Source organism: Delphinapterus leucas, chromosome 11 (genome assembly GCF_059928025.1).
Source record: "Delphinapterus leucas isolate spDelLeu-1000000601 "Yukka" chromosome 11, BTC_Dleu_Yukka2, whole genome shotgun sequence".
Taxonomy (NCBI): Eukaryota; Metazoa; Chordata; class Mammalia; order Artiodactyla; family Monodontidae; genus Delphinapterus; species Delphinapterus leucas.
The window spans coordinates 8,398,254-8,422,862 of NC_143139.1; the positions used below are offsets into that span (position 1 = coordinate 8,398,254).

Consider the following 24,609-nt stretch of genomic DNA (forward strand, 5'->3'; position numbering starts at 1 on the left):
GGCCTTATAGGGTGATTGAGAGATAGCTGGAAAATCCTCTGGATTTCGGAAAAGAGAAAAGAAAACTTTGTTGTATCTATCGTTTTTTCCTGCAGTTCTCCGCTTAATTTTTGCTGAGTAACTCAGCTTGTATTTATGGGGTAGGTGGAGAGAGGAAGCAGAATTAAGACTCATGTTATCAGGGCCTCCTTTGACCCTGACAGCTTCTGTACTTACCCAGCATATTTCTAACACCACAAAGTCATGCTTGATGGATACAAATAAAGGCAAATATATTTTTATGAAGCATAGATCCAGCCATAAGACACTCAGCTTATGGTTAAAGTTATCAAAGATCCAAAAGCCATTCCTGGAAATTTACTTTAAAGTGAAAACATTACTGAAAGGCAATACATCAAGACATTAACTTTGTATTATTTCACTTTATTAGATTGTTTTCCTTTGATGCCTAAACCTAAGCCATATAAATCCTGCTTCATGTGGAGTTCTCAACTTTTTTAAACCTTTGATTTGCAGAGGCTAAAGAGTATAATATAATTTGAATATCCTTGACTCATTACTTAAAATGTCAGCTTGTTCAGTTTTTCAACTTAATGCGATCAAATAAATGGATGGATGAATTACTCTAAAAAAAAAACCTTTGATTTGCAAGACATGCAAGAAGTTGGATGAATTCTAGGTCATAATTAGACCTTCTAACACAAGACCATGAAACATCTAATATAGCTCATCTTAGATCAAATTATATCAGACTCTTACACCACGACGAGATAGACTCTGTATCTGTTGATGTGTTATCCGTGAGTTTTCATCAGAAATAAGTTCATTTAAACAACATGATTTAGACTCTGCCAAGGTTACGATGAAACATGAACTTCTGTTCTTTGAAAGGATGTACACGATGGAACTGTCAGAGTGGAAGTTAAGGAGACAGGAAACAAATGCCATATCTACTCGTTTACCACAAGTTATTATTTTTGTGTTTTGGTGTTCAAGGTCCATGTATATCTGAGCAGCTATTAAAGGGTTTCCTGGAAAGAAACAAAAAACAAAAAATCATGTGCCCCAACTCATACGTCTCCACCTTACCAGAGAGAGGAGGGTCACAGACGGGTAGACATTGAAATCATAAGGGTGGACACTACATTTTGCAAAGTCATTGAATGCTGAGTTAACTTTCATTCCAAGGGAAGCCATGCAGGATGAAGATGGATACGTCACCTTAAATATTAAAACTCAAAAACCAGCTCTCACTTCAGGTAAGAATGCCCAAGAGGCAGCAACTTGGAAATTAACTGTTGAAATGGATCCACCCTAGTTTCCTTTTTTCTACTAGTGATAGCATACATAGTGTTGTTTTGTTTTCCTGAATGACCTTCTTTCCCTACATCATTTGAGTGGTATGTACATGGGCTACATATGTTATTTAGAATATAAACAACAAATGATACAAGCAGGCACATTACATTAAGGCTTATAGATTTAAATGCTGGAGGGAATAGAAATCTAAGGGATAAGAGGAGAAAATGTTGGAAAACTCCACTTTCTAAGATGTCAGCAAGTGGGTGTGATTCCACAGTTGTAGCTTATAAACACCATTATTTAGAGGAGTGAGCACAAAATAAAACAAACACAAACACAAACACAGAAGACCTTAGCTGCTAGTTACATTTTGACTCAGAGAGAAGTCCGGTGGGAGTGGGGATGGAGTGGGTTGTGTTTACTGCTGGTGATTACCAAGGGAGCAAAGGCAAGATGGGCCCGAGAAGCTGTTTATATCACTTGGACAATCCTGAGAGGGCAGGGGATGGGGGTGAAGCTGTCCCCCAAAACTATGCCATACTGCCTGCCGCCTAACATCTTTATTGTATGTCCACAGGTGACCCTGCTTCCTCCTCTTTGTGGCGTGTGATGGCTTTGATTCTGCTGATCTTGTGCATGGGGATAGCTGTTGGGCTGGTGGCTCTGGGGATTATGTGTAAGTATTGACTTATTGCCAATGACTTGATCTGAGGAAGGCAATACGTAAGTGTCCTGGTGTATGCCATGAAGCTTAACTGTCACTATCTATTCGTCGCTACTGCAATTATCCTATACATAGCTGCCAGGATATTCTCAATAAAGGAGAACTCTGAACTTTATCTTTTGATTAAAATTACCTTTTAGGTTTTTAAAATTAATTAAAAATGACTGTTGAAGAATTTTAAGCTGGTCTTTAAGATCTTCCTTAGTATAGATCCACACTATCTTTTGAAACTTTCCTTTTTTCCTCCCTATTCTGTGCATCTTAAGATCCAGCCAACTCTGGAGTTTTCTGTTTCACAAATAAATCCTATGTCCCCCTGCCTGAGATTTTGCTGATTCTGTCCCCGCTTCCTAAAATGTCCTCCTTCCCATTTTTTAAGATGAATGTATTTACTTCCACTGAGACAATACATATCCCACCTAATTGATAAATATTTTTTCTTCCTATACATCTAAAAGGCCTCCAACGTCACATTATCATCTGTATAATTGTTGCTTGTTCAGATACTTGTTTATTTTTTCATAAGATATTTTAGAACTTTTCATCCACTACTTTGATTTACCTGAATATCACAGTACTTCGAGCACAACAAATCAATACTTTTTTGTTTTGTTTTGTTTTGTTTTTTGCCACGCCACAGGGCATGTAGGATCTTAGTTCCCCAACCAGGGATCGAACCCGTGCCCCCTGAAGTGGGATCACGGAGTCTTAACCAGTGGACCACCAGGGAAGTCCTCAATATGTATTTTTTTTTTTTCTAAGTTTGCGGTACGCGGGCCTCTCACCGCTGTGGCCCTTCCCGCTGCGGAGCACAGGCTCCAGATGCGAAGGCTCAGCGGCCATGGCTCACGGGCCCAGCCGCTCCGCGGCATGTGGGATCTTCCCGGACCGGGGCACGAACCCGCGTCCCCTGCATCGGCAGGCGGACTCTCAACCACTGCGCCACCAGGGAAGCCCTCAATATGTATTTTTTAAGTGAATGGATATTCTGGCATTACACAGAAAACATAATAGCAGAGGTCATTCACCTCTGTGAAATGTGCTTAGAAATCTGCATTCAAGGAAAGGTCAAAACAGCTGCTTTGGGCATGCGATTTGATTAAGGCATGTTCTTACTTGTGGTCATCTCCTTCAAATAGTTCACCTATTGTTTTGGAGAACTCTCGGTTGTCATTCTGCCTGACACAATGTTTTCTTTATAACCTCTTTACCCTGATCCCCTTTCAGCACTCTTTTACTCATAATGTATCTAGTAAACACTTCATAGATTGACAACTCTGATGAACATAAAGTTCATTGAGAGGACTTTTTTTTTTTGCATCACTCCTTATTACCCTAATTACAAATTATTATCTAATTTTTACATCTAGTTGTCACGCAGCAAAACTACCTACAAGCTGAGAATGAACATCTCTCAGGAACTCTGAAACAATTAGCGAGGAAGTTCTGCCAAGATTTACTACAACAATCAGGACAAAAGGAAAGTAAGTATGATTTGCTAGTCTTTTCATCTCCCCTAACTCTGGAGTATTTTTGTGATGCTATCTGTCAGGAATCTTGAGATCTTCAGGAAACATTGAATATGAGAAAAAAGTAAGCCCATCCTTTCAGAATGAAAGGGATCCTATGCTTGGATTCTCCTTAAGGCCATAAATGCAGCCCATGTGACATACACTGGAGATATTATGGAGACAGTTGCTATGGATTCTTCAGGCACAACTTGACATGGAAAGACAGTAAGAAGTATTGTGCTGATGTAAATGCTACTCTTCTGAAGATCACCAGGAAGGACACACTGGTAAGAATATTTCTATGTCAAATATTTTAGAGTCATAAGGAGAGAAATCTCAAATGAAACACTTGCCTTTTTTTTTTTTTTTACATTTTTATGTCTTGCAGTTTGTGCTAATCTCAGAACCTTATTAAGCTCAGTAAAAATTACATTTGAGAGTAGAAAGTGCTGAAATAGAACGAATGAAACTTTGAGTTCTGGTCTTACCTCTGCAACAAGAGTTAAGATAATTTCTTGGCTTCCTTAACTCTGTTTATTAATTCAAAACAGGATCTGAAAGTATAAAGAAACTCAATATGACTGGAAAATATAAATATCAGTGTTATCCCAACATTACATGCCTTCTCAGTTTTTGCTAAATTGCTGACACTTTGAACGAACCATGAGGCAAACTCTATCTTTTCATAGGCCCTCCCAGATGTAGTTTGGGGCACAATCTTATTTGCACAACACACAGGATTTCAGTTGAAAATTTTTTATTAAACATGTCTCCTCTTCTATATTTCCCTTTTTGACAGCTTCTAACAAAAGCTCTCTTTTCAAGCAATGTACATTCACATCCACTACTGCACTCTCTCTATATTATTGAATGTAGCTTTGCTTTTTCATAAATCCTGGGAGCAAGCCAGGAACAAAGCCTTGGAGTCTCCCTTCTACCCAATAACAGTTTGTCCAAACGTATATTTTTTAAAAGGCAGAAATTATTTATTGTACTTATCCTACAATTTCTAATATAGTAATTATTCACATTTTTGCATATTAAAATAAATGCAAATATAAATTGGAATAGAAGATCAGGATTCGGGCTCTATGCAGACAGAAATTCAATAGAATTCAAATATTCAGGCAAGCCATTTTCTACAGAACTGCTATAGGTAATCAGCAAAATTGACTTGTACCTTACTGAGAGCTGAAGTAACCAGTAGTGGACTGGACATGAGGAAATCAGCCCAGTGATGTTCACGCTTATTTGGGTGTCCTGTTATTCTAACTTGCTGTACCATATACTTTTTTTTGTGGCTCAGACTCTTAGAGAAGATATTCAGATAAATTAACTTCTTTCAAATCAGGCAAAATAAGAGAGTACCTGCTTTGAAATCTCAATTCTATTACAAAGAGATTAATTGGAGACTAAACAAGTCTTGAATCTTATTACTCTAGGTTGATATCATGTTGGAGATGAACAACTAAAAGAGGAAGTCATGTAATTTTTTGAGAAATAAAAAATAGTTAAATTTCAGGTAGACTGTATCTGTCAGGTCCTATAGGGAAATATACAATATGGATGTACTTTAAAAAAAAAACATAAATCAACAGAAAGGTGACAGGTAGATCAAGCTTTAAGAACATCTCTTATGGAATGCCAGTTTGTGTCTCACATGTCTGCCAAGATGCTCAAGTCATTTTTTATTTGCCAAGAATGTGTCCTCACTTGTTTTTTCCGGGAGGTATGTGAGTACGTGAACATTTGACCTCTTTTTAATTCTGCTACCCATAGATAGATTGATTGACTGATTTATTCATCCATTAATTCAACAGATATGTGATGGAACTATTCCAGGACCTGAACCTATGTGTTAATAAAACCTACAAAAATTCCTAAATTCATGGAACTTTATTCCAGTTGGAGCAATAGGCAAAGAACAAAATAAACAAGTATAGTATATAGTATAGTAAATAGTGATAATTTCAAAGTAGGAAAAAGTAGATGCACGTCATTTGTAAATTCCTTTGAGAAAGACATTGTATAACTCTCTTTTACCCAGTCAACTAAAATAAATGAATATTCCTGTATGCAAGATTCTGTAGGCAAGCTAAGCAATGAAACCAAAGCGAGTAGAGCTTAATTCTAGGGAATATAAAGTTTCATCAACAATGTATTTCTTTTCGTTTTCCTTCTCTAGCTGTTTACCACTTATTTCATTTAAGAGCCATATTTGATACTTTATTTGGGATTCTAACCTTCAATTGATGGAAGATAAACACATAGGGATATTAGAATATTATCTATCTTGCTTACAGTTTTCCCTGTATCCTGCAAGTATTTTTATGCAAAAACAAGTGAACTTGGAACAATTCTAAATATCAAATATAATTAATTAGTATTAATATAGACATATAATCCACTTTTTATGTCCAGCGTCTTATCATGAAGCTTTGCCTTTATGCCATTACAAGAACTGTAGAAACACTCTGACCATTATATTTACTTGTGTTTGCAATAGCAATACATCAGTAGCAGGACTGGATTAATTCGTTGGGTTGGATTGTCCCGCCAGAAATCCAGTGATGTCTGGATGTGGGAAGACGGCTCAGTTCCCTCCAAAAATTTGTAAGTTATTGGATGCTCAGAATACAAGGCACAACTAGGAATTTTGAGTCCTGAGGTCTTCTACCCTCTTGAGTACAGGTTACTTAAAAGTTGGGAGGTGGCTCTGTGTTTTACTGTGTGTTACATAAGCATTGGCTGAGTCACTTACACCATAATCCTAACAAGAGAGCACTTGTAATAAGATTCTACTTTCCTACTCTCCCATTCCTCTGCTTTTTATCTAAGTCGCAATCCACCGCTATTCCTGATACTTTTTTCCCATTCATTTCTACCCTTAACTTCACCACTGGAACATTCTATGTATGTAGTTTTGTTTTGTTTTGTTTTCTTAGCTTGATCTGATTCTCTTCACGTATTTTCAGAACAAAATTATCATCCTCATTATTTTATGGTTGAAAGTGATTACTTTGAGGCTTCTTTTGACTTTTCAGTGTCATTTTACCTCGTCTTTTACCTTAGGGGTATCCAAGAATCAGGCACATTATCAGTCACAAGGTGATTCTAATGTTCATGTCAAAAGGGAGCCTCAGACCTCAGCTGGAAAGAACCAGACCAGAATCGGCCCCAGTTTGAGCTCGTGCCATTTGTCTGTAGCCTTCTACAGACAATCCAGGCAAAGGGACCAATTACATTGGGTTACTTAATATGGTTTTCCAATCTCTAATCACCTTTTGTTAATCTTGTGCAATGTCTCTCCAGTTAAAATTTAAATTTATAACTAAAAATTTATACAATCTGATCATTACATAAAGTTCTGATTAATTTATTCAACAGATATTTATTAAGCATTTACTATGGGTAGGAGTCAAGAATATTATGAGTACAAGCAAGCTTCTTCATAGGCCTGGGTTTTATTCTTATCATTTGTTGCCTCATTCACAATAGTACAGGCACGCTGGTGATCCCTCTGTTCTTTCAATGAATCAAACATGATTTGAGGTCTTAGGGCTTTTTGCACTTGCTCTTCCCTTCTAGAAAGCTCTGCCTCCAGAACTCTATGAAGGACTCCCCTTTGTCACTCAAGTCTGTTTAATCATCACTTCCTCAATGAGACCAGCTTTAATTACCCAAACTAACCTAGCCTCCCTCCACCACATGCACTTGAGTCTATCATATCACACTGTCTGTTTCATCATGACTCTTACCACTCTCTGAAATTTTCTACTTATTTGTTGGCTTCTTACCAACTTTCTCTCATTATAATGTAAGTTCCCCAGTAGAAAGGACCTTGTCTTTGTTTACCACTCTGTCATCAGCACATAAAACAACTTTGGCTCCTAGTAGATATCCCATAGATATTTGCAAATGAATGAATAAATATACATTCTTCGTCCTCTTGTCATAGCACTGTAGCAGGAAATATAACAAGCAATTACAATACAGTCTTGTATCCAGCTGCCCTATAACATAAATCCTCATTTCAAAAATTTTTAATCAACTTATTTTTCCTTGAGTTCATTTCCAACCTGTGCAGCTACTTGTCCTACAGGGCTCCTCTCTGTTTATCTAAATCCTACCCTTCCTTCAAGGCAGAACTAAAGCATGATCTTCCATGGAAAGAGGAAAAGGTAAAGCCTTTCTCATTATTTCAGATACCCATCCATCCTTTCCTCTGGGCTCCTACTGTACCTACTGTTCACTTCTGCTTAATCTTATGCCATATTAAGTTGCTACTGAGCTATTCAAATGTACATACTTTATACCCCCAAGCAGATTGGAAGTTTCTCAATGATCTGAATGTTGCTTTTTAATTTTTTGCCTCGTACTTCTTATCTCCACTTTATGTAACAAAATACTATACACAGAGTTTGATTGTTGATTGTTTATTTAGCTTTCAAAGGAACTCATTCTACCTTTTCCATTCACAGGTTCAAGCTTTCTGGAACTGCAACAGAAAATATGAATTGTGCTTATTTTCATAATGGGAAAATTCACCCTACCTTCTGTGAGAACAAACATTATTTAATGTGTGAAAGGAAGGCAGGCATGGCAAAGGTGGACCAACTGCTTTAATGCAAAGGCAAGCACAGCATGTCACAGACAAGTGATCGATGGTACAATAAGAGATCTGGATGAAGGAGTCACTAGCCATAGAATTGCTTATTTTTCCCTTTATTCCCCTTACAGTGATCTTTACATTATCTTTCCTACCAACACCACTTAGTTCCTTCTTTATATAACCCTTTATACTGAGGAATAACTTAGTGCCTTCTTTATACATCCAGAAACCAGTCTATGAGCTGATGGTTTCCCAATGGCTCCATTAATTAATTTCCATTAATTTTCATTCTTCTTGTCTTCCATTCCTAATTATCTCAACATGCTATGATTCACTGCATCTTCAGACATAAACATATACATTTTACATTGAAACAAGAAAGGTTAGCGCTTAAATGACTTAAGCTGTGCAAAATATCTAAGTCTGAGACTATGCAAAATATCTAAGTTTGAAAGACAGCATAAGGTAGTGGAAAGTATACTAAACTTGGAGTCAGTAGAATAATTTAGATGGCATGATCACTCAAGTACAACCATGGCTCAATCATGTTGCCCCTTAACTTCCATTTTCTAATATTTAAAATAGGATAACACCTGTCTTATATACCTCACAGTTCCACAACCTAAAATAAAAACTTCAAAGTATTAATTATATCAGAAACTCCATGAAAGCAAACCCCATGACTTTCTTATTTTCTATTCTATGCCAGCAAGCACAGCTCCTGGCTCATAGGAAACAGAAAGATATTTGCTTCTCTTTGTGTGAGACAGTTCACTAGAAAGCACAGCAATCAGTAAAACACTATACAGATATAATTTCTATTCCAGGTCCCCCTATGGTCAGACTGAAGAGCAGTAATTTTCTGTCCAAGAGAAGGAAAATAAAGTTTGCAAGAAAACTGACGGGGTTTGAAAATGAGTAAATGCTTTTTAACAAGTTGCACACGCTAGTGGAACAGCAAGCAAAAATGCTTTAAATAGTTCTTTTCCTGACAGCTCTATGTTTGGCTTTTGCTGAGTAACTCATGCAGTATTTATAGATATGTGGAGAGGCACCCTTTAACAGGATAATAGGCAAAATTTTCATTTCTTTTCACAGCTTCCCTGAAGGTACTCTTTCTCCTTAAATTCGTGGCAATAAAATTTATAAACATGATTCTCAAACATCTCAATTGAGGTGCTTGTTAAAACATGCAGTTAGGGGCTTCCCCGGTGGCGCAGTGGTTGAGAGTCCGCCTGCCGATGCAGGGGACACGGGTTCGTGCCTCGGTCTGGGAAGATCCCACATGCCGCCGAGCGGCTGGGCCCGTGAGCCATGGCCGCTGAGCCTGCGCGTCGGGAGCCTGTGCTCCGCAGCGGGAGAGGCCACAACAGTGAGAGGCCCGCGTACCGCAAAAAAAAAAAAAACGAAAAAAACCCAAACAAACAAACCAAAAAACATGCAGATGTTCAAACACAAATACTTATGGTACTCAGTGGGAAGGCTGAGGAGACAGACTATGTTTGTAATAAGCACCCTGACTTGCTTCTGATACAAGTATCCTTCAATACATTTCGAGAAATGTTACTTTGGAACTTACTCCTTATCTGGCTTTTGGTAAATTGGTTAGTCTCTTTAAAACTCAGTTTCTTCATCTATGAAATGAGTTTAATATTATTACCTTACTCATAAAGTAATTGTGAGGATTATTTAATATAATTATGTAAGGCATTGAGCAGAGTACCAAGCATATAATTAATACTCAATGAATATGTATAACTTTTATAGCTTTGTGCACTGACACCCAAAGACACTTGAATCGATTTTGTTTTAGACTATCAATAAACAAGCAGATTTGGCACGGGAGGGGCGGCAAGAGAGGGCACTGAGGAAAAATAATAGAAATACTATAGATTCTGTTTCCACTTCAAATGTGTTGAGATCTTGGCTTTTGGGGTATAATGCCATTATTTTCCTGTTTTTACTTGTTTATTTAGAGAAACCAAATTGGAACTAATAATTCAGAAAACTGTCCAAAAATCAGCCATAGCTCTGAAATTTAGTGTTTTATCTCCCCCAAATGGAAAAGCATACATTTTATATCGCTATTCATGACTGAATTTTAAAGAATAATATTGTAGTGGATGGCAAAAGTGCAATTAAAAAATGTAAACCAATCAAACTGTACCTACAAAGATTCTTTTTTTCTGATACTCATATCAAAAGCATCTTATACATAAAATCAGAATAGCATAGACTTTAGTAGCACAGGTAAGTGAACTTGGGAAAATAGTTTGACTTCTCCATGCCTCAATTTGCAATTTTGTTACAACACACTAATAATAGTAACTATGTCACAGAGCTATTTTGAGATTCAAAATAATTCATGTAAAAGGCCTTTGAAACGGTGCTTGGAATATAATGAACAATAAATAAGATAGTATGATTAAAAACATTAAACGTCATACAAGTGACATACTAATCTTTGGCTGGGAGAGCCCAATGTTTCCCCCAAAGAAATTTATCAGAGAGCATACTATATTGGGGAAACCTAGATCTTTCTGAGCATTATATTTAGTGCTGATAAAATTTGAGAGCCCCTGGAAATTAATGGCAACCACTGAATTTCGGTTCCTGCATTCTTCCTGACATTGCTCTTAATGCATATTTGTTGTGCTTGTTGTTTCTTCCTCTTCTTCACCTCGATAGAAATCATTTCAATGTAAAGGCTATAGGGAGTTAAGTCACATTATTTTCTCTGTCAGAATCTCAGGTCACTTAAAAATCATATGGCATATTTGGAGAATTTGCTGGATATTCTCCATTTGCCTCTTGAGATCCTCTTGGCCCCATCCTATGTCTTGGGACGCAGAACTCCAAGGTACAGCAATATCTGGGCAAACTTGGCCACTGGCTTCCAGTTAATTCCTCTGTTGGGAGGTACTAGCAGTGATCAGGGGGGTGAAAGGGGAGAACGGTCCGGGTGTTTATGCCACTGGCTGTCGCCTACCACACCCTGGTTTGGCAAAGCCTTCATGTTCTGTATCTTAGGCCATGGCCCTTTCAGATAGGTCACAAAGTTCCAATAATTACCCTCCCCTTAACCCTTCAGGCCTGGGTGTGATAATCGTTCCCCAATGCATATTTCACAACCCCTTTCTGGTTTCCTTAATCCTTCCCCAATCTTTATAAAACCGTCTTTGTTAAATGCCCTCAGATGCCCCCTTGGGATTTGCAGACTGTAAATTACTGAGACACTACTTTTGGCCGTAAGGACAAATGGCCAATATATGAATGATGATTAAAGTATCAAATTTCTCGGGCTTCCCTGGTGGCGCAGTGGTTGAGAGTCCACCTGCCGATGCAGGGGACACGGGTTCGTGCCCTGGTCCGGGAAGATCCCACATGCCGTGGAGCGGCTGGGTCCGTGAGCCATGGCTGCTGAGCCTGCGCGTCGGGAGCCTGTGCTCTGCAACGGGAGAGGCCGCAACAGTGAGAGGCCTGCGTACCGCAAAAAAAAAAAAAAAAAAAAAAAAAGTATCAAATTTCTCAATACCAATGCTGTAGTCACAGGATGTGGCAGAAACAGCCCTCTATCCACTAAATAATTCATGCTTCCCTTCTAGAGTGAAACTATTGTAGAAAGTTTGCTAGCCAGGCAAAAATTAGGCTTATCAGGACCAAACTGTAGATCCAAACAGGGCACTATTAGTGGATGTGAATGTCATACATGATAATTCAAGGTTACGGCTTTTAAGAAACAATTGTGGATATGCCATCTTCTCCTTTTCTTTCCATTGGCTAGAAGTATGACATTCCAACCACCCACAAAATAGAAGGAGCAGGGTTGCATTTGGAGGAAAACTACCCACTAACCAGTATTACTGGAGCTAAAATGTTACGTGAGCGAGAAATAAACTTTGTGTTAAACGACTGATATTTTGAGGTTTACTTGTCACAGCAACTGCATCACCCCAGATAATACAATGTGTAAATTTATTTGAGAGATGAAATCCCTTCCCAGTTTTCTTGTTTAAGCATGTACAGTGATCTACAACTCCTTCCACGCTGGTTGGCCCAATGTGAGCTATCCTCGTATCTTTGCCATCAAGGTCATTCCCACACTTCACACCCTAAACCAAATGTAAGCTCATTCCCTGCACTTCTGGCCTTTTCATTTTAACAGTAATCCAGTGCTATCACCTGCAACATCTGCTACGTTGTAGAAACCAGAGCAATAACCTATTCTATCATTGACCATTTTGAGTTCAGTCTCTTTCTCACTTCCTTTTTTACCAAGTTACGCTTTGGCTTAAACTTCTACTTTCTGGATGAAGATGCATCTATTCTATTCCTTAAACTCAAACATATTTCCCCACTGGTGTGAAAAGGTAGCTAATTTCAGTTCTTCCATTAATCTGCTCCTGACTACAAAAGGAGTTATTTGTCTCAGCTTCTCATGTGGACCCCCTTACCTATCAAAGCACCTCAGACATGCAGGAGGAAGAAACATACACCTCTCTTCAGTGGGATAATCCAACACCAAACCCTTACCAGAAACATCTGTCTTCCACCAAAAATTCAGGTAACCAGTTCTACTTATTTAGACCAAGACCTTGTGGTTTATGGGTTTTCTTTTTTCCTGTTCTATGAGGAGCCCAAGGTGATTTTTCTAATCTGAGATAACCCACTTAAGAGTAGTATAATATGGATAATATGATGCATAATATTGCATAATATACAATAGTATTATAACATGCATAACATTAAAAATGAAATGAAACGGAGAAGAAATAAAAATGAAAAAGGAAAAGAGAAATGGACTTGACAAATATGTATTACATTGGTTCTCTCTCTCTCTCTCTCTCTCTCTCCTCTCTCTGGAAAGACAATGAATTCCTGGATTTGGAAAATAAGTGAAAGAAATCATATATTTTGTGTAATTTTAGTTCCCACGTAAAAACACCCTGCACATTATCTGATAAATACTAAGAAGTAAAAGAGAAAACGTAGGTTGAAAAAACTGGCAAACACCCATCAGCCTGGATCAGTTCTGTCTTTATAATTTAATATTCGTATTAGTCTCCTATTGTTTAGGTAATATAGTACCACAGACTTAGGGGCTTAATACAATACAAATTTATTTTCTTATAGTTCTAGAGATCAGAAGTCCGAAACAGGTTCTGCTGGGCTGAAACCAAGGTGTCATGGGGCTACCTTCCCTAGAGAGGCTCTAGGGGGCAACCCATGCCCTGTCTTCTCCAGTTTCTAGAGCTGCATTTCTTGCTTTCCTCAGCTTGTGACTCCTTTTCCATCTTCAAAAGACAGTAGCACATTTTCAAATGTCTCTCTGCTTCCTCCATCATATGGCAGTCTGTCCCTCTAATGTAAATCTCACTTATAAGTGCCCAGGTAAAACAGGATAATCTCCCCATCCCAAGATCCTTAACTTAATTATACCTTTAAAATCTCCTTTTCCACGTAAGGTAACACTTACTGGTTCCAGAGATTAGGACATAGGCATTTCAGGCAAAGCTGTTATTCAGCCTACGACATTATCCGAAGATAAATTTTATACATTTTCCTGTAACTAGCATTAAGGATATAACAAATCACACATTCATTTTCCTTTCCTGAATAGTTGCAAAATTACCTTAAAAAATTGCCCTCATCCAAAATCGTACGTTTAAAGGGAAATACCTTTGAACCAATCATGCTCAAGTGACACTGACAGGAGATGAGATTGGAGACAGCCTCTTTGCTCTCAAAAACTAAATCCTGCTGCCTGGCTTGCCATCATCTCTCAAAGATTGTTGGAAGAGAATACATCTAACTAGTTACTAAGTTTGTGGTGTTATATAAGGATAAGAGAAGTATACTATTAAAACTGTTCAATTTGGCATTTTTCCAAATCCAGTGTATTCCAAGTTATGACTTGCATTTCCAAGAGTTTGAGTTCACCTTTTCTTGTTACACACAGTTACAAGGCCTCGGTGATTCTCTAGAAGGAATGTCTAATGTTAACTGCTTAGTTTACTCAGTGTAGTCCTATCCTGACCCACCTCTTTCCTCTACTTTCTCTAATTCAATTTCATTGTCTCTATTCCTTGTTTAGGAACATGGTGTCTTGTGACGGTGGTTTTATGTATCTTCTGCATAGGCTCATTAGCAACCTCCATTTTCTTGGGTGTCAAGTGTAAGTACAAAAGGATATCTTCAAAGTAATCTATAGATAGGTTACATACTTCATGTAGTGTTATATACAATTATATGTACGTATGTCGTGGAACTGGAACTTCATAATTTATAAATGGATAGACAAATCAATTAGAAACATCTAAATGACATAAATGATATAAGATAATGGCTTCCTTATTTAAGTTATGGGACATTTATTTGATATAACTCTCTAAGCACTCGGAGGCTAATGATAACTTTTAATGTTCAATTGCATGTTATTTAACTCAAATCTAATACCATAGGTCTGTTGGCGAAAATGATGCAAATAATTGCTTATATCATGATTCAATTTATGAGTCATGTTAGTATGCCAAAGCTTGCAATTTGTAAGTTTTCAGTATAGGCTCTTCCTTTTCTAATATACATTTGTTCTAAATTTGACTTATACAATTATTTTAATATGAGTTTTTCACTTTATATTTGATGAGGTACCAGTTAGTATGTTTAAGGTAAATGTGAGAACTTTGTTTGAGCCAATATTTAACCACATTTCTTTATTCTTTGTAGTCCAAACTGGAGACATGTTTCTATATCTAGCAAATGAATTTTTTATAAAATGTAACAATTACAGAACTGCAGGTTCCAGAAACAGGACTAAGACCCTTCATTATCACTCATGCTAGCACTGAGAAATATGCTTAGCAAGACAGAGAGGAAGGCTATTGCCTGGATAAGTCTTATTTCTTGTATACCTTGGCAAATCATTTTTCTGTCTAGGAGGAATTAGCTGGCAAAGGAGAATTAGGAGTTCTGAAATGAAGAGGAGAAGAGTACAAGGTTTGCTTCCACAAAGTACAGGAAACTTGACCTTGTTCATGTTAGCTATGATCTTATTTTCCTGGCGGTTCAGAGAGGAATGTTTTAATAATTTCTAGGCTCTCAAGAAGTAATTGTTACCTTGTCTATCTCCTCAAACAAAATTTCACAGCCCAGCATAAATGCCAGAACTTCCCTTATCTCACCTTATCCTCCCTCTGTACTTTATTAAAATACACATAAATATAAATATATATAGTATAGGTAATATACTATATATATTTATATATATATAATACTAGTCCATTTTAAAAAGAAATTCACAATTAAATACCTGTTTATCAAACATATATACTGGAAGCAGATTTGCAGAGTTGGAAGAGAACTACCATACAAGTCAATTAACATATAATAATCCAGTTTTTTCTGTAAAAACTGGGGACTCTTAATGAAATATTGCCAAGTTCCATTCTAACTGCAAGAATACATATTTAACTGACATTGCAAATATCAAAAGATATGGTTCAGGTATCCATTCTGTATAACGAATTTCAGTGTTATTTTATAAATATTAACTACTTGGGGTAAAAAGATGAAAGAAACTTGAAGTACAGAGAACAGTTTCAATTTAAAGCAAAATAACTGAAGGTGCAACATCTTGAAACAATATTGTCAAGTGAATGGAATGTAGAATTTGTTTTATACATAAAAATAAACCTGTAGTCTCCAATCATCAGTTATTATATAGCCAAAAAGCACATAGTACATACTAAGGATGCTGATAAAATCATACTGTACACTTTTATGTCCTCAAAAGTCTTGCTTTCTGATGGGCACAGAATTTTGTTTTCTTCTCTGTCTAGTTTATGAAATCCGTTAAGATCAACCATGACAATCATGTTTTTAACAAACTCTGGGTTATCTTAAACTGAATGAATTAATTTTGATCTAGAAATCCCACTTCTGGAAAGTTTTCCTATTGATAAACCTGCACGTGTAGCAATAGGAAGAAAAACAAAAAAGATTGAAAAAAATGCAATTGCCTATCAGTAAGGGACCACTTAATTAAAAAATGATACCTCCACACTATGGGATACCAAGAAGCCAGAGGAAGGAGTAGAAGGAGGAAGTGGAGATGAAGGCGGAGGAGGGGCAGGGGAAGGCATTAAAGGAAGGATGTGGGGCTTCCCTGGTGGCGCAGTGGTTGAGAGTCCGCCTGCCGATGCAGGGGACACAGGTTCGTGCCCCAGTCTGGAAGGATCCCATAGGCCGCGGAGCGGCTGGGCCCGTGAGCCATGGCCGCTGAGCCTGCGCGTCCGGAGCCTGTGTTCCGCAGCGGGAGAGGCCACAAGAGTGAGAGGCCCGCGTATCGCAAAAAAAAAAAAAAAAGGATGTGTATTACAAAAGTGTCTGGAAAGACCAGGTTCCAACAGGCACCTCTTCCTCTCCATGTAAGTGTCCTTTCACAACACAATTTCTCTCTTGGATCAGGAACCACTGACGGGTACACAAGACACCTTGGTACCTGGGAGCCCAAAATGAAGTCTTGCTGACCACCTGACATATTCCTGAGAGGTAACTAGCCTCAACAGCAGAGCCTTCTCAGGGTCTCTTTGTAACCAGGGACAAATCATCAATCGTATGTCATCAATGAACAATGCTGACAAGATAGTATAATCTGGCCCCCCAAATCCTCATACCCATGATAACAAAGCTACACTATTAACCTGTATGTTTCATGCCTTGTCCGGAGATCAGTGTCATGTAGGAATTTTAGAAACACTGCTCATGCTGATTCCAGGCCAGCCCAAATTAATTCTCATGGCACAATAAGGACCACATATATTAGACTAGAAACCCAATGAAAAAAATTACAAAGGATATAATTATACACTTCATTGAAAAGAAAATACAACTGACCTTTATTTATACATGTGTGAAAAGAGTTTCAACATCAAACATAAAAAGATACATGCAAATTCAAATGAAATTGAGAGAACATTTGTATGAGATAATAGAAGATATACATTAGTGTCTCTCCCCTCTACTCTGCTGTGACAAGAGCACTAGGAACATCTCTCGTTCTAATAATTGTGTTTGACCAGGTCCCTGACACAGGGCTCCTGAAACGCTTGTAAATTCCTAAGTGATAAGAGCACTAGGAACATCTTTTGTTCTGATGAGGTGACTGTGGATAGGCTCCTGTATGGAGGCTGGTCACCAGCAAGACCACACCATGATTAGAAGCTTAGAATTATCAGCTCCACCTCCCATCCTCCAGAAAGGGGAGAGGAGCTGGAAATGGCATTAACAATTGATCATGCATGGGACTTCCCTGGTGGCGCAGTGGTTAAGAATCTGCCTGCCAATGCAAGGCACACGGGTTCGAGCCCTGGTCTGGGAAGATCCCACATGCCGCGGAGCAATTAAGCCCGTGCGCCACAACTACTGAGCCTGCGCTCTAGAGCCCGCGAGCCACAACTACTGAAGCCCATACGCCACAACTACTGAAGCCTGCGTGCCTAGAGCCTACGCTCCGCAACAAGAGAAGCCACCGCAATGAGAAGCCTGCGCACTGCAATGAAAAGAAGCCCCCGCTCGCCGCAACTAGAGAAAGCCCATGCGCAGCAACGAAGACCCAATGCAGCCAAAAATAAATAAATAAAGTAAATTTACAAAAAAGAAAAACAATTGATCATGCTTATGTGAGGAAACCTCCATAAAATCCCAATAGTGTGGAGTCAGAGAGCTTCCAGGTTCGTAAACTCATCCACACTGGGAGGGTGACACACCCAACTCCAACTCCATGGGGACAGAAGCTCTTGAGCTCGGGACCCTTTAGCCCTCTCCCAATGTATCTCTTGACCTGGGTGTTCATCTGTACCCTTTATCATACCCTTAAAAAACTGGTAACTCATTTCGCTATCAGTGAGCTGCCTTAGCAAATTAATTGAACCCAGGAGGGAGTCACGGGAACCTCCAATTTGTAGCCAAATCAAACAGAAGTTGTGGAAACCTGGGGACCTACTACTTGCATTGGCATCTGAAGGGGGGAGCAATCTTTGGGACTGAGCCCTTGACCTGTGGGATTGTTACTTTCTCCAAGAAGATAGTGTCAGATTGAATTAAATTATAGGACACTGTGCTGGTGTTTTGGAGAAGGGCGAGGGATATGGTGGTGGAGAAACCATACATTTGGTGACCGGAAGTGTCAGAAAAGTCAAGATGATTCACAGGAGAAAGGCTTATAGAAGGAAAAACTGAGTTTTTCCTATACAGTTTGCATCGGCACACATGGAAGGTAATTTGGAAATATCTAATACAATTTAAACGCACAAAACTTTGACCCATCAACGTACCTTACAAATATACTTACACATGTGTGAAATTATGTATAACTAAGGTTCTTTATTACAGTACTTCAGTAATATCAAAAGATTACAAATAGTCTAAAATAGAGAATTATTAAAATAAATCATGACATATCCATACAGTAGAATGCTAAATAACAAAAGAATGAAAAAGCTCTTTATGTACTAACACAGTATTATGTCCAAAATATATTTTAAGTGGTAAAATAAAAAGTGAAAAACCATGTAAAAAGATTGTTACCATTTGTGTAAAGGGGAAGGAGGAGATTTTATATTCATTTGCATGCAAAGTTCAAAACATCTCTGGAAGAATAAAAAAGAAATTGGCAAACCTGACTACTTTGGGAGACTGGAATTGGGTGAATAAGGAAACAGGAATGGCAAAGAGACTTTTTGCTGTGCATTCTTTGTAGGTTTTAATCACAAATATCATCAGTAATGTGTAGTTCTCTTTAGTCTATGTTGAAGGTTTACTTTGTTATATGTCAGTATTTTATCAGGAATGGTTGTTATTGTTTGAAGTGTTCCAGGTGTCCACTACTGCAATGAAGCAGCAAGAAAAACTCATCCAACAGGACAGAGTACTGCTCAATTTCACACAGTGGAAGAGAAACCATGACCTGCAGATGAAATATTGCCAAATGTTGATGCAGACGTCTTTCAGTTCAGGTAATTGATACAAAATCAGTTTCCACTGCGTGGATACACATGTATACACCAATTCCTCAAAACAACAACAACAACAACAAAAAACCAGTGACATACATTTTATTCTTTGTAAAATTATAGTCAGGATTTCATAATAGGAGAGACATACTTTTGATCTACTCTTCAGTTTAATCTCATATATATATATATATATATATATATATATATATATATATATCAATAGCGTGTGGAAAATACTGAGGTTCCAAGAAATACAGATAAGGAAAATATACAGTCAAATGTCAAAATGGAATGTGTGAGATTAGTAGGTAAGATTAAACAACAAAAAAAGCAACATATTATGTTTTATCCAATCATTCAAATTTACGTGTATCTTTAATTAGAGCTCCAAATGCCTCAATTTATTTAGTTTAGATCTTGCTTTAGATTCAAATTTAGATATCTCTTGAAGCAGAAAATTCATTTTGAAAATCAGGGTACTTACAAAAATTATAACAATGCAGCGTTCAGCTCATTTTTAAAAATTCTATTAAGTGACTTTGGTTTTATCTTTTTCATCCCTTACAGGCATTTTAAACCTGTCTATTTCTACTTGTTAATAGTGTGTCAAGTACTCTACGGTTACTTAACTAGTGTTTAATAATACTAATACATAAAATTTAGAGAATTAACTTCCCTGTAGTGGATATCATCTTAGTAATTGTCAATAAGAGAGGTCAAAAACCTACCATAGCTCCTTCTAATTGAAATTTTGTCAAGTAAATGTTTAAAAAACATCAGTGTTTTAAAATATAACAGACTACTGAAAGCATGAGTTAGGCCCACCTCTGAGCCATCAACCTTAAATCAGTGACGATATCCATTTTGGAGACTTGCAAATCCAGCATGTTGTCAACCTTTCAACTGCCACTTCAACACTACTTATGCTATGACTTTAACAATATTCAGGATACTGACTAGAGTCTATTTCAAACAAAGGATATCGAAGAGCCTTAAATAACTTGACATCTGTGCCATGGAAACTGATAGTGAACCATTTTTGACCTTAAGTAGAAGGCTTTTCTCTAATGACTAGTGATCTGGCAGTGTCTTTCCCTCTATAAAACAGTGCCAGAAACACTTGGTCAAATTCCTGCTCTTTGGTTCCCCTTTTATACATTTGAGCATCCTTCTTTTGTGAATACATTCTTTCTTAACACAGGTTCTGTAAAACTGGTTAAACACTGTGGCTTACTTCTTAGTTATATCAAAGTCCTAAAATAAACATATTGGTCAGTTGTGTTTTTGTTCACTTTTCCTCACCCACAAATTTTAAAATCATTCCTCAAGGTGCATTGTTTGTTCTCTCCATTCTGTGTGGAAAATTTTTCATGTTTAACTCTCAGAATGTAAACATCAACTTGAGGCTTATTATGCTACTCACCTAATTAACTGGGAATGTACTTATTATTATGCTTGGTACATTCCCAATTAAATTGGGTCAATAAGATTAAAAGACATGAAACAATAAGCAAACAAATGAAGATTATAAATGATGTAAAGTTAAAAGGAGGAAAGATTTCTAAAAATAGAATAATCAGATCAATTATTATAGAGGAGGAACAATTTGGGAATAGATATTCTCAAATTAATTTTATCTTAAACTAATTCTTAGAGACCTACTGCACTTGGAAATAATTGTATAAATCTTACTGTATTCAGCCTCAAAGCAGCTGAAATTGGTAAGTACTGCATCATATGAACCATTGGGTTAAAGAGTCCTGCTTTACTGGGAGTGACACAAGGGTTCTTTTGAGAAGATATGCTACTAATATTTTTACAATAACTTTAATAAAATGTTTATATTTGAAGCCCATAACTGCAGCCCTTGTCCAGACAACTGGATTCGCAATGGAGAAAGTTGTTACCGTGTCTTTGAAAGCTGGACAATTTGGCACACCAGTAGAGAGGATTGTTTGAAGGAGGGATCTAAGCTTCTACAAATAGACAGCAAAGAAGAAATGGTAAACACTGTTTTATGGTTTCACATCATTCTGAAAATACCATATTACCCATTAAAAGAAAAGACTGGTTCTCATAAGACAGAATTCCTTGATACTCTATAACAATGGTAGATTTGTTGAAAAAAAGGTTTAACACACAAAGTAAGAATTAGCATGGCTTAGTTTCCTTTTAACTGGAGAAACAAAAAATGAGATGGTTATTCAAAAATCAAGGAGAATATGTTAGTTCTATGTCCTTTGTTAATCAAAAAGGGGAAAGGGTAAGAGAAATACCGTTTTGTAACATGGTAACCCACTCCAAGATATGCATACATTATAAGTGTATGTATGTTTTAAATGTCTTATTTTCAATGCTGTAGGGAAGTATAATAAGCTATAACAATTTTGTGATTATCAAGAAAAGTAGAAGTATAAAAAGTGAGGTGATGTCATGAAATGGAGAGATTTATGAAAATAAGCATTTGCTAAATGAAAAGTTTAATTGAACTTAAATCTAGTTTACTAACATCTTAACGAGCAAACAGTAAGATGTTTCCCTGAAATCATTCTACCCATAAATTATGTGCGAAGTAGAAGACATAGTTACACATTTCTGAATTTATTAAAAATGTATGCCTACTATATTCAGTAACTAGTCAAAATTCATTTTTGTAAGAGTAATAGTAGAACAATTTGTTAAGGCTATGTAATAAACCAAGGCAACTTGGACTAACTTATTACAATTATGGGTTCACACTATTTTTTCTGTGCAAATTTAGTGACAAAAGTTAGAAATATTTCTTCTCACAAAATATGCCTACAGTTAAGTTGCTTTTGGAATCTTCTAAACTATTTCTCACATTGAAATATCCTGGGAAAGTCATATACTATATGCCAAATTCTGAATCTGTTAAAACTATTTTGATACCAGATGCCTAATTTCTCCATAGTCCTTAACACCACATTGATCATTTAGCAATAGGGAAAAAGGTATCCTTTCTTTTAAAAATCCTCTCTCTCTCTCTCTCTATTTCCAGCTCTCAAATTCTAATTATTTCTGTGGAAACAAAATACCATACTTTATATTTCATGGTAATTTATTGGGGTTTTTCTGGTAGTACCCCCCACCCCATCCTCAGTTCACTGTTCAAGTCTTGTTTCTTATAGGACTTTATCACTGGCAGCCTGAGGAAGATCAAAAGAAACTATGATTACTGGGTGGGACTGTCTCAGGATGGGTCCAGCCAACCTTGGCTTTGGCGAGACGGCTCCTCTCCTTCCCCTGATCTGTAAGTCTCTGAGGGAAACATTCCAAGAAGAATTAGACACAGGGGGGAAATCAAAAGTTCATTTTATTTTATACCTTACGTTTCCTCCAGAAGACAAAACCAGCATGATAATGTCACAGGCTTCTGGTTGGAATCAAAGCCAAGATAATTTAAGAATGGCTACATGACTTCTAAATTTTCTGTCTCAGCCCCACTGCCATTACACTGTGGCACATTCACATCAAAATTCGAGTCTGAATGAACAATACTACGTGATTATCACGTACATTTCCTTTGTATCATTTAAAGGCTAGAGGGCTAAGGGCAAGAGACTATAGTAATTGTTAGGCAATTTCCATAGTAAGCTTTCAGAAAGAGCTAGGGAGGCTGGTCAGCAGTGCCTTCGGATTTTGAGAATTAAGAATCAGAAAAGAGATTCCAAATTAGAGCCTATCCTTTTGTATTCAAGCTTTTTTTTTTTTTAAATGCTGCTTGTTGAAGTAATATTTACATACTTTATTGAGAGAAAATAGTTCTGTTATTGAAGAAGAAGGGCAAAACTACCGCGAGGGTGACAGATTAAAACAAAAGAAAAAGCTGTACATCTCTCATTTTATTGCCCAGAGGACATTCCCGTAAGCCCAACACCTAACCTCAGATACACTGACTTGCGCCTCCAGGTCACCAATACAGGGACCCCAATCAACTAACCAGGTCTGTGGATACCTCAGAAACAACGGCCTTTCTTCCGCTAACTGCAGCACTTGGAAATATTTCATCTGTGAGAAATACGCGTTAAGATCTTCTACCTGAAAGAAAGTTTGCTTGAAGTGATTGCTCCATTATGGTAATACCTGCAACAGATCATTGGAAAACCTGTAACAATGAGTTTAAGAGTCAGCGCAGAAGTAAACCAGTGCAAGGGTTGTGAAACCAGCTACCCGAGACACAAAACCTATCTTGCATTTACACTTGGTAATATTCCTCAACATTTTCCAGATGTCCCTTTGACATTGTTCAAGTTAATTACCGAGAATAAAATTGGTTTAGAGCAACAGAGGACAAAACCCTAAAGAGTGGAAAACAAGCTGAAGAAAAATCATTTCTATTTGTCATTTTTTTTCTTCCTCTCTCTCTCTCTTTTTAATTTAGAGTGACTGTGAACTCGACAGAAAAATCTATAAGTCACTGGGGAGATGATGCAGTTTTAGCTGACTGATACTGTTTTTAATAAATGAATAAATGTGACCTTTTAAACTCACTGTTTGCCAGATCTTTCTGTGCATTTGCTGGGTTTCCAGGCATTATGTTATTGGACCAGTAGGATGGGAGGACAGAGATATGGATTTTCAAATTGGAAGGAAGACAGGCTGCTATCTGCTGCCTGTAAGACAATACCATTTTTAGGACTGCAGAATTCTGCTGGAGAGACGAACAACCAGAGCTACACGTAAGCGGAAGGAATAGTCAGGCTGCCAATATCAGCGTGTCTCCAGTAAAGAAGGGCTGCGAGCTTCCTTCCTGCCTCTCACTGACCATCCCCACCACTCGCAAATCAAAAGACTCATGATCTGGATCCTCAAGGTTAATACTCCAGCACTTTTAACTACATCTCTCTGTGCCTCAATGTCCTCCTTGAAAAGCAATAATAGAACTTGCTTCAGGGCTTCCCTGGTGGCGCGGTGGTTGAGAGTCCGCCTGCCGATGCAAGGGACGCGTGTTCGTGCTCCCGGTCCGGGAAGATCCCACATGCCGCGGAGCGGCTCGGCCCCGTGAGCCATGGCCGCTGAGCCTGCGCGTCCGGAGCCTGTGCTCCGCAACGGGAGAGGCCACAACAGTGAGAGGCCCGCGTACCGAAAAAAAAAAAAAAAAAAAAAGACACCACTTAAATAAATAAAACCTAATTCACTGAGGCAGTAAGAAATCATTTAAGTGAACCTGGAAGCCTATTGTAAAAGATGACCTCTGAAGGAGACATTCCTTTAGGGATGGGAAGGGCATGTTTTTGTGTTTGTTTCTTTATCTGCCCTTGACTTGGAGCTTAAATGGTGGGAATGTCAATAAAAGGGATTATTCTCTAGTTTTCTGCTGAACGTAGAAAAGGAAAATAGCAAAGAAAACACAGTATAAATTGTCCGCTCTGGTTTTTACAGATGGCAGCTCAATCTAATCACCTGGAATAAAGGGGAAATAAT

General features: G+C 37.7%; 2 protein-coding genes across 3 annotated transcripts; both read left to right on the plus strand.

Annotated features, from left to right (window-relative positions):
• Positions 1-1,056: 1,056 nt before the first annotated feature.
• On the plus strand, positions 1,057-10,533 carry CLEC1B (C-type lectin domain family 1 member B). Its single transcript, XM_022577541.2, has 6 exons — positions 1,057-1,259; positions 1,880-1,978; positions 3,397-3,510; positions 3,673-3,824; positions 6,044-6,150; positions 8,019-10,533. Exons 1-6 carry the CDS (start codon positions 1,196-1,198, stop codon positions 8,161-8,163), a joined length of 681 nt encoding a protein of 226 aa, XP_022433249.1. The 5' UTR covers positions 1,057-1,195; the 3' UTR covers positions 8,164-10,533.
• A 1,971-nt stretch (positions 10,534-12,504) lies between these two features.
• Positions 12,505-24,178, plus strand: CLEC9A (C-type lectin domain containing 9A). 2 transcript variants are annotated; one of them, XM_089920274.1, is made up of 6 exons: positions 12,505-12,713; positions 14,244-14,324; positions 18,985-19,164; positions 21,016-21,167; positions 22,314-22,435; positions 23,095-24,178. In XM_089920274.1, the coding sequence occupies exons 1-6, from the start codon at positions 12,623-12,625 to the stop codon at positions 23,225-23,227; spliced, it is 759 nt and encodes a 252-aa protein (XP_089776400.1). In that variant the 5' UTR covers positions 12,505-12,622; the 3' UTR covers positions 23,228-24,178. The 2 variants fall into 2 exon arrangements, with proteins under 2 accessions (XP_089776400.1, XP_022433258.1); XM_022577550.3 differs by having other exon boundaries at positions 12,509-12,713; positions 19,018-19,164.
• The last annotated feature ends 431 nt before the right edge of the window (positions 24,179-24,609 follow it).

Bases quoted from the DNA above. Each gene is read 5' to 3' on its own strand.
- CLEC1B (XM_022577541.2), top strand. From the start codon at position 1,196: ATGCAGGATGAAGATGGATACGTCACCTTAAATATTAAAACTCAAAAA. The intron at 1,979-3,396 runs GTAAGTATTGAC...TTTTACATCTAG, and splicing joins GGTGGCTCTGGGGATTATGT to TTGTCACGCAGCAAAACTAC. The intron at 3,825-6,043 runs GTAAGAATATTT...TGTTTGCAATAG, and splicing joins TCACCAGGAAGGACACACTG to CAATACATCAGTAGCAGGAC.
- CLEC9A (XM_089920274.1), top strand. From the start codon at position 12,623: ATGCAGGAGGAAGAAACATACACCTCTCTTCAGTGGGATAATCCAACA. The intron at 19,165-21,015 runs GTAATTGATACA...TTATATTTGAAG, and splicing joins GCAGACGTCTTTCAGTTCAG to CCCATAACTGCAGCCCTTGT. The intron at 22,436-23,094 runs GTAAGTCTCTGA...TTGCGCCTCCAG, and splicing joins TCCTCTCCTTCCCCTGATCT to GTCACCAATACAGGGACCCC.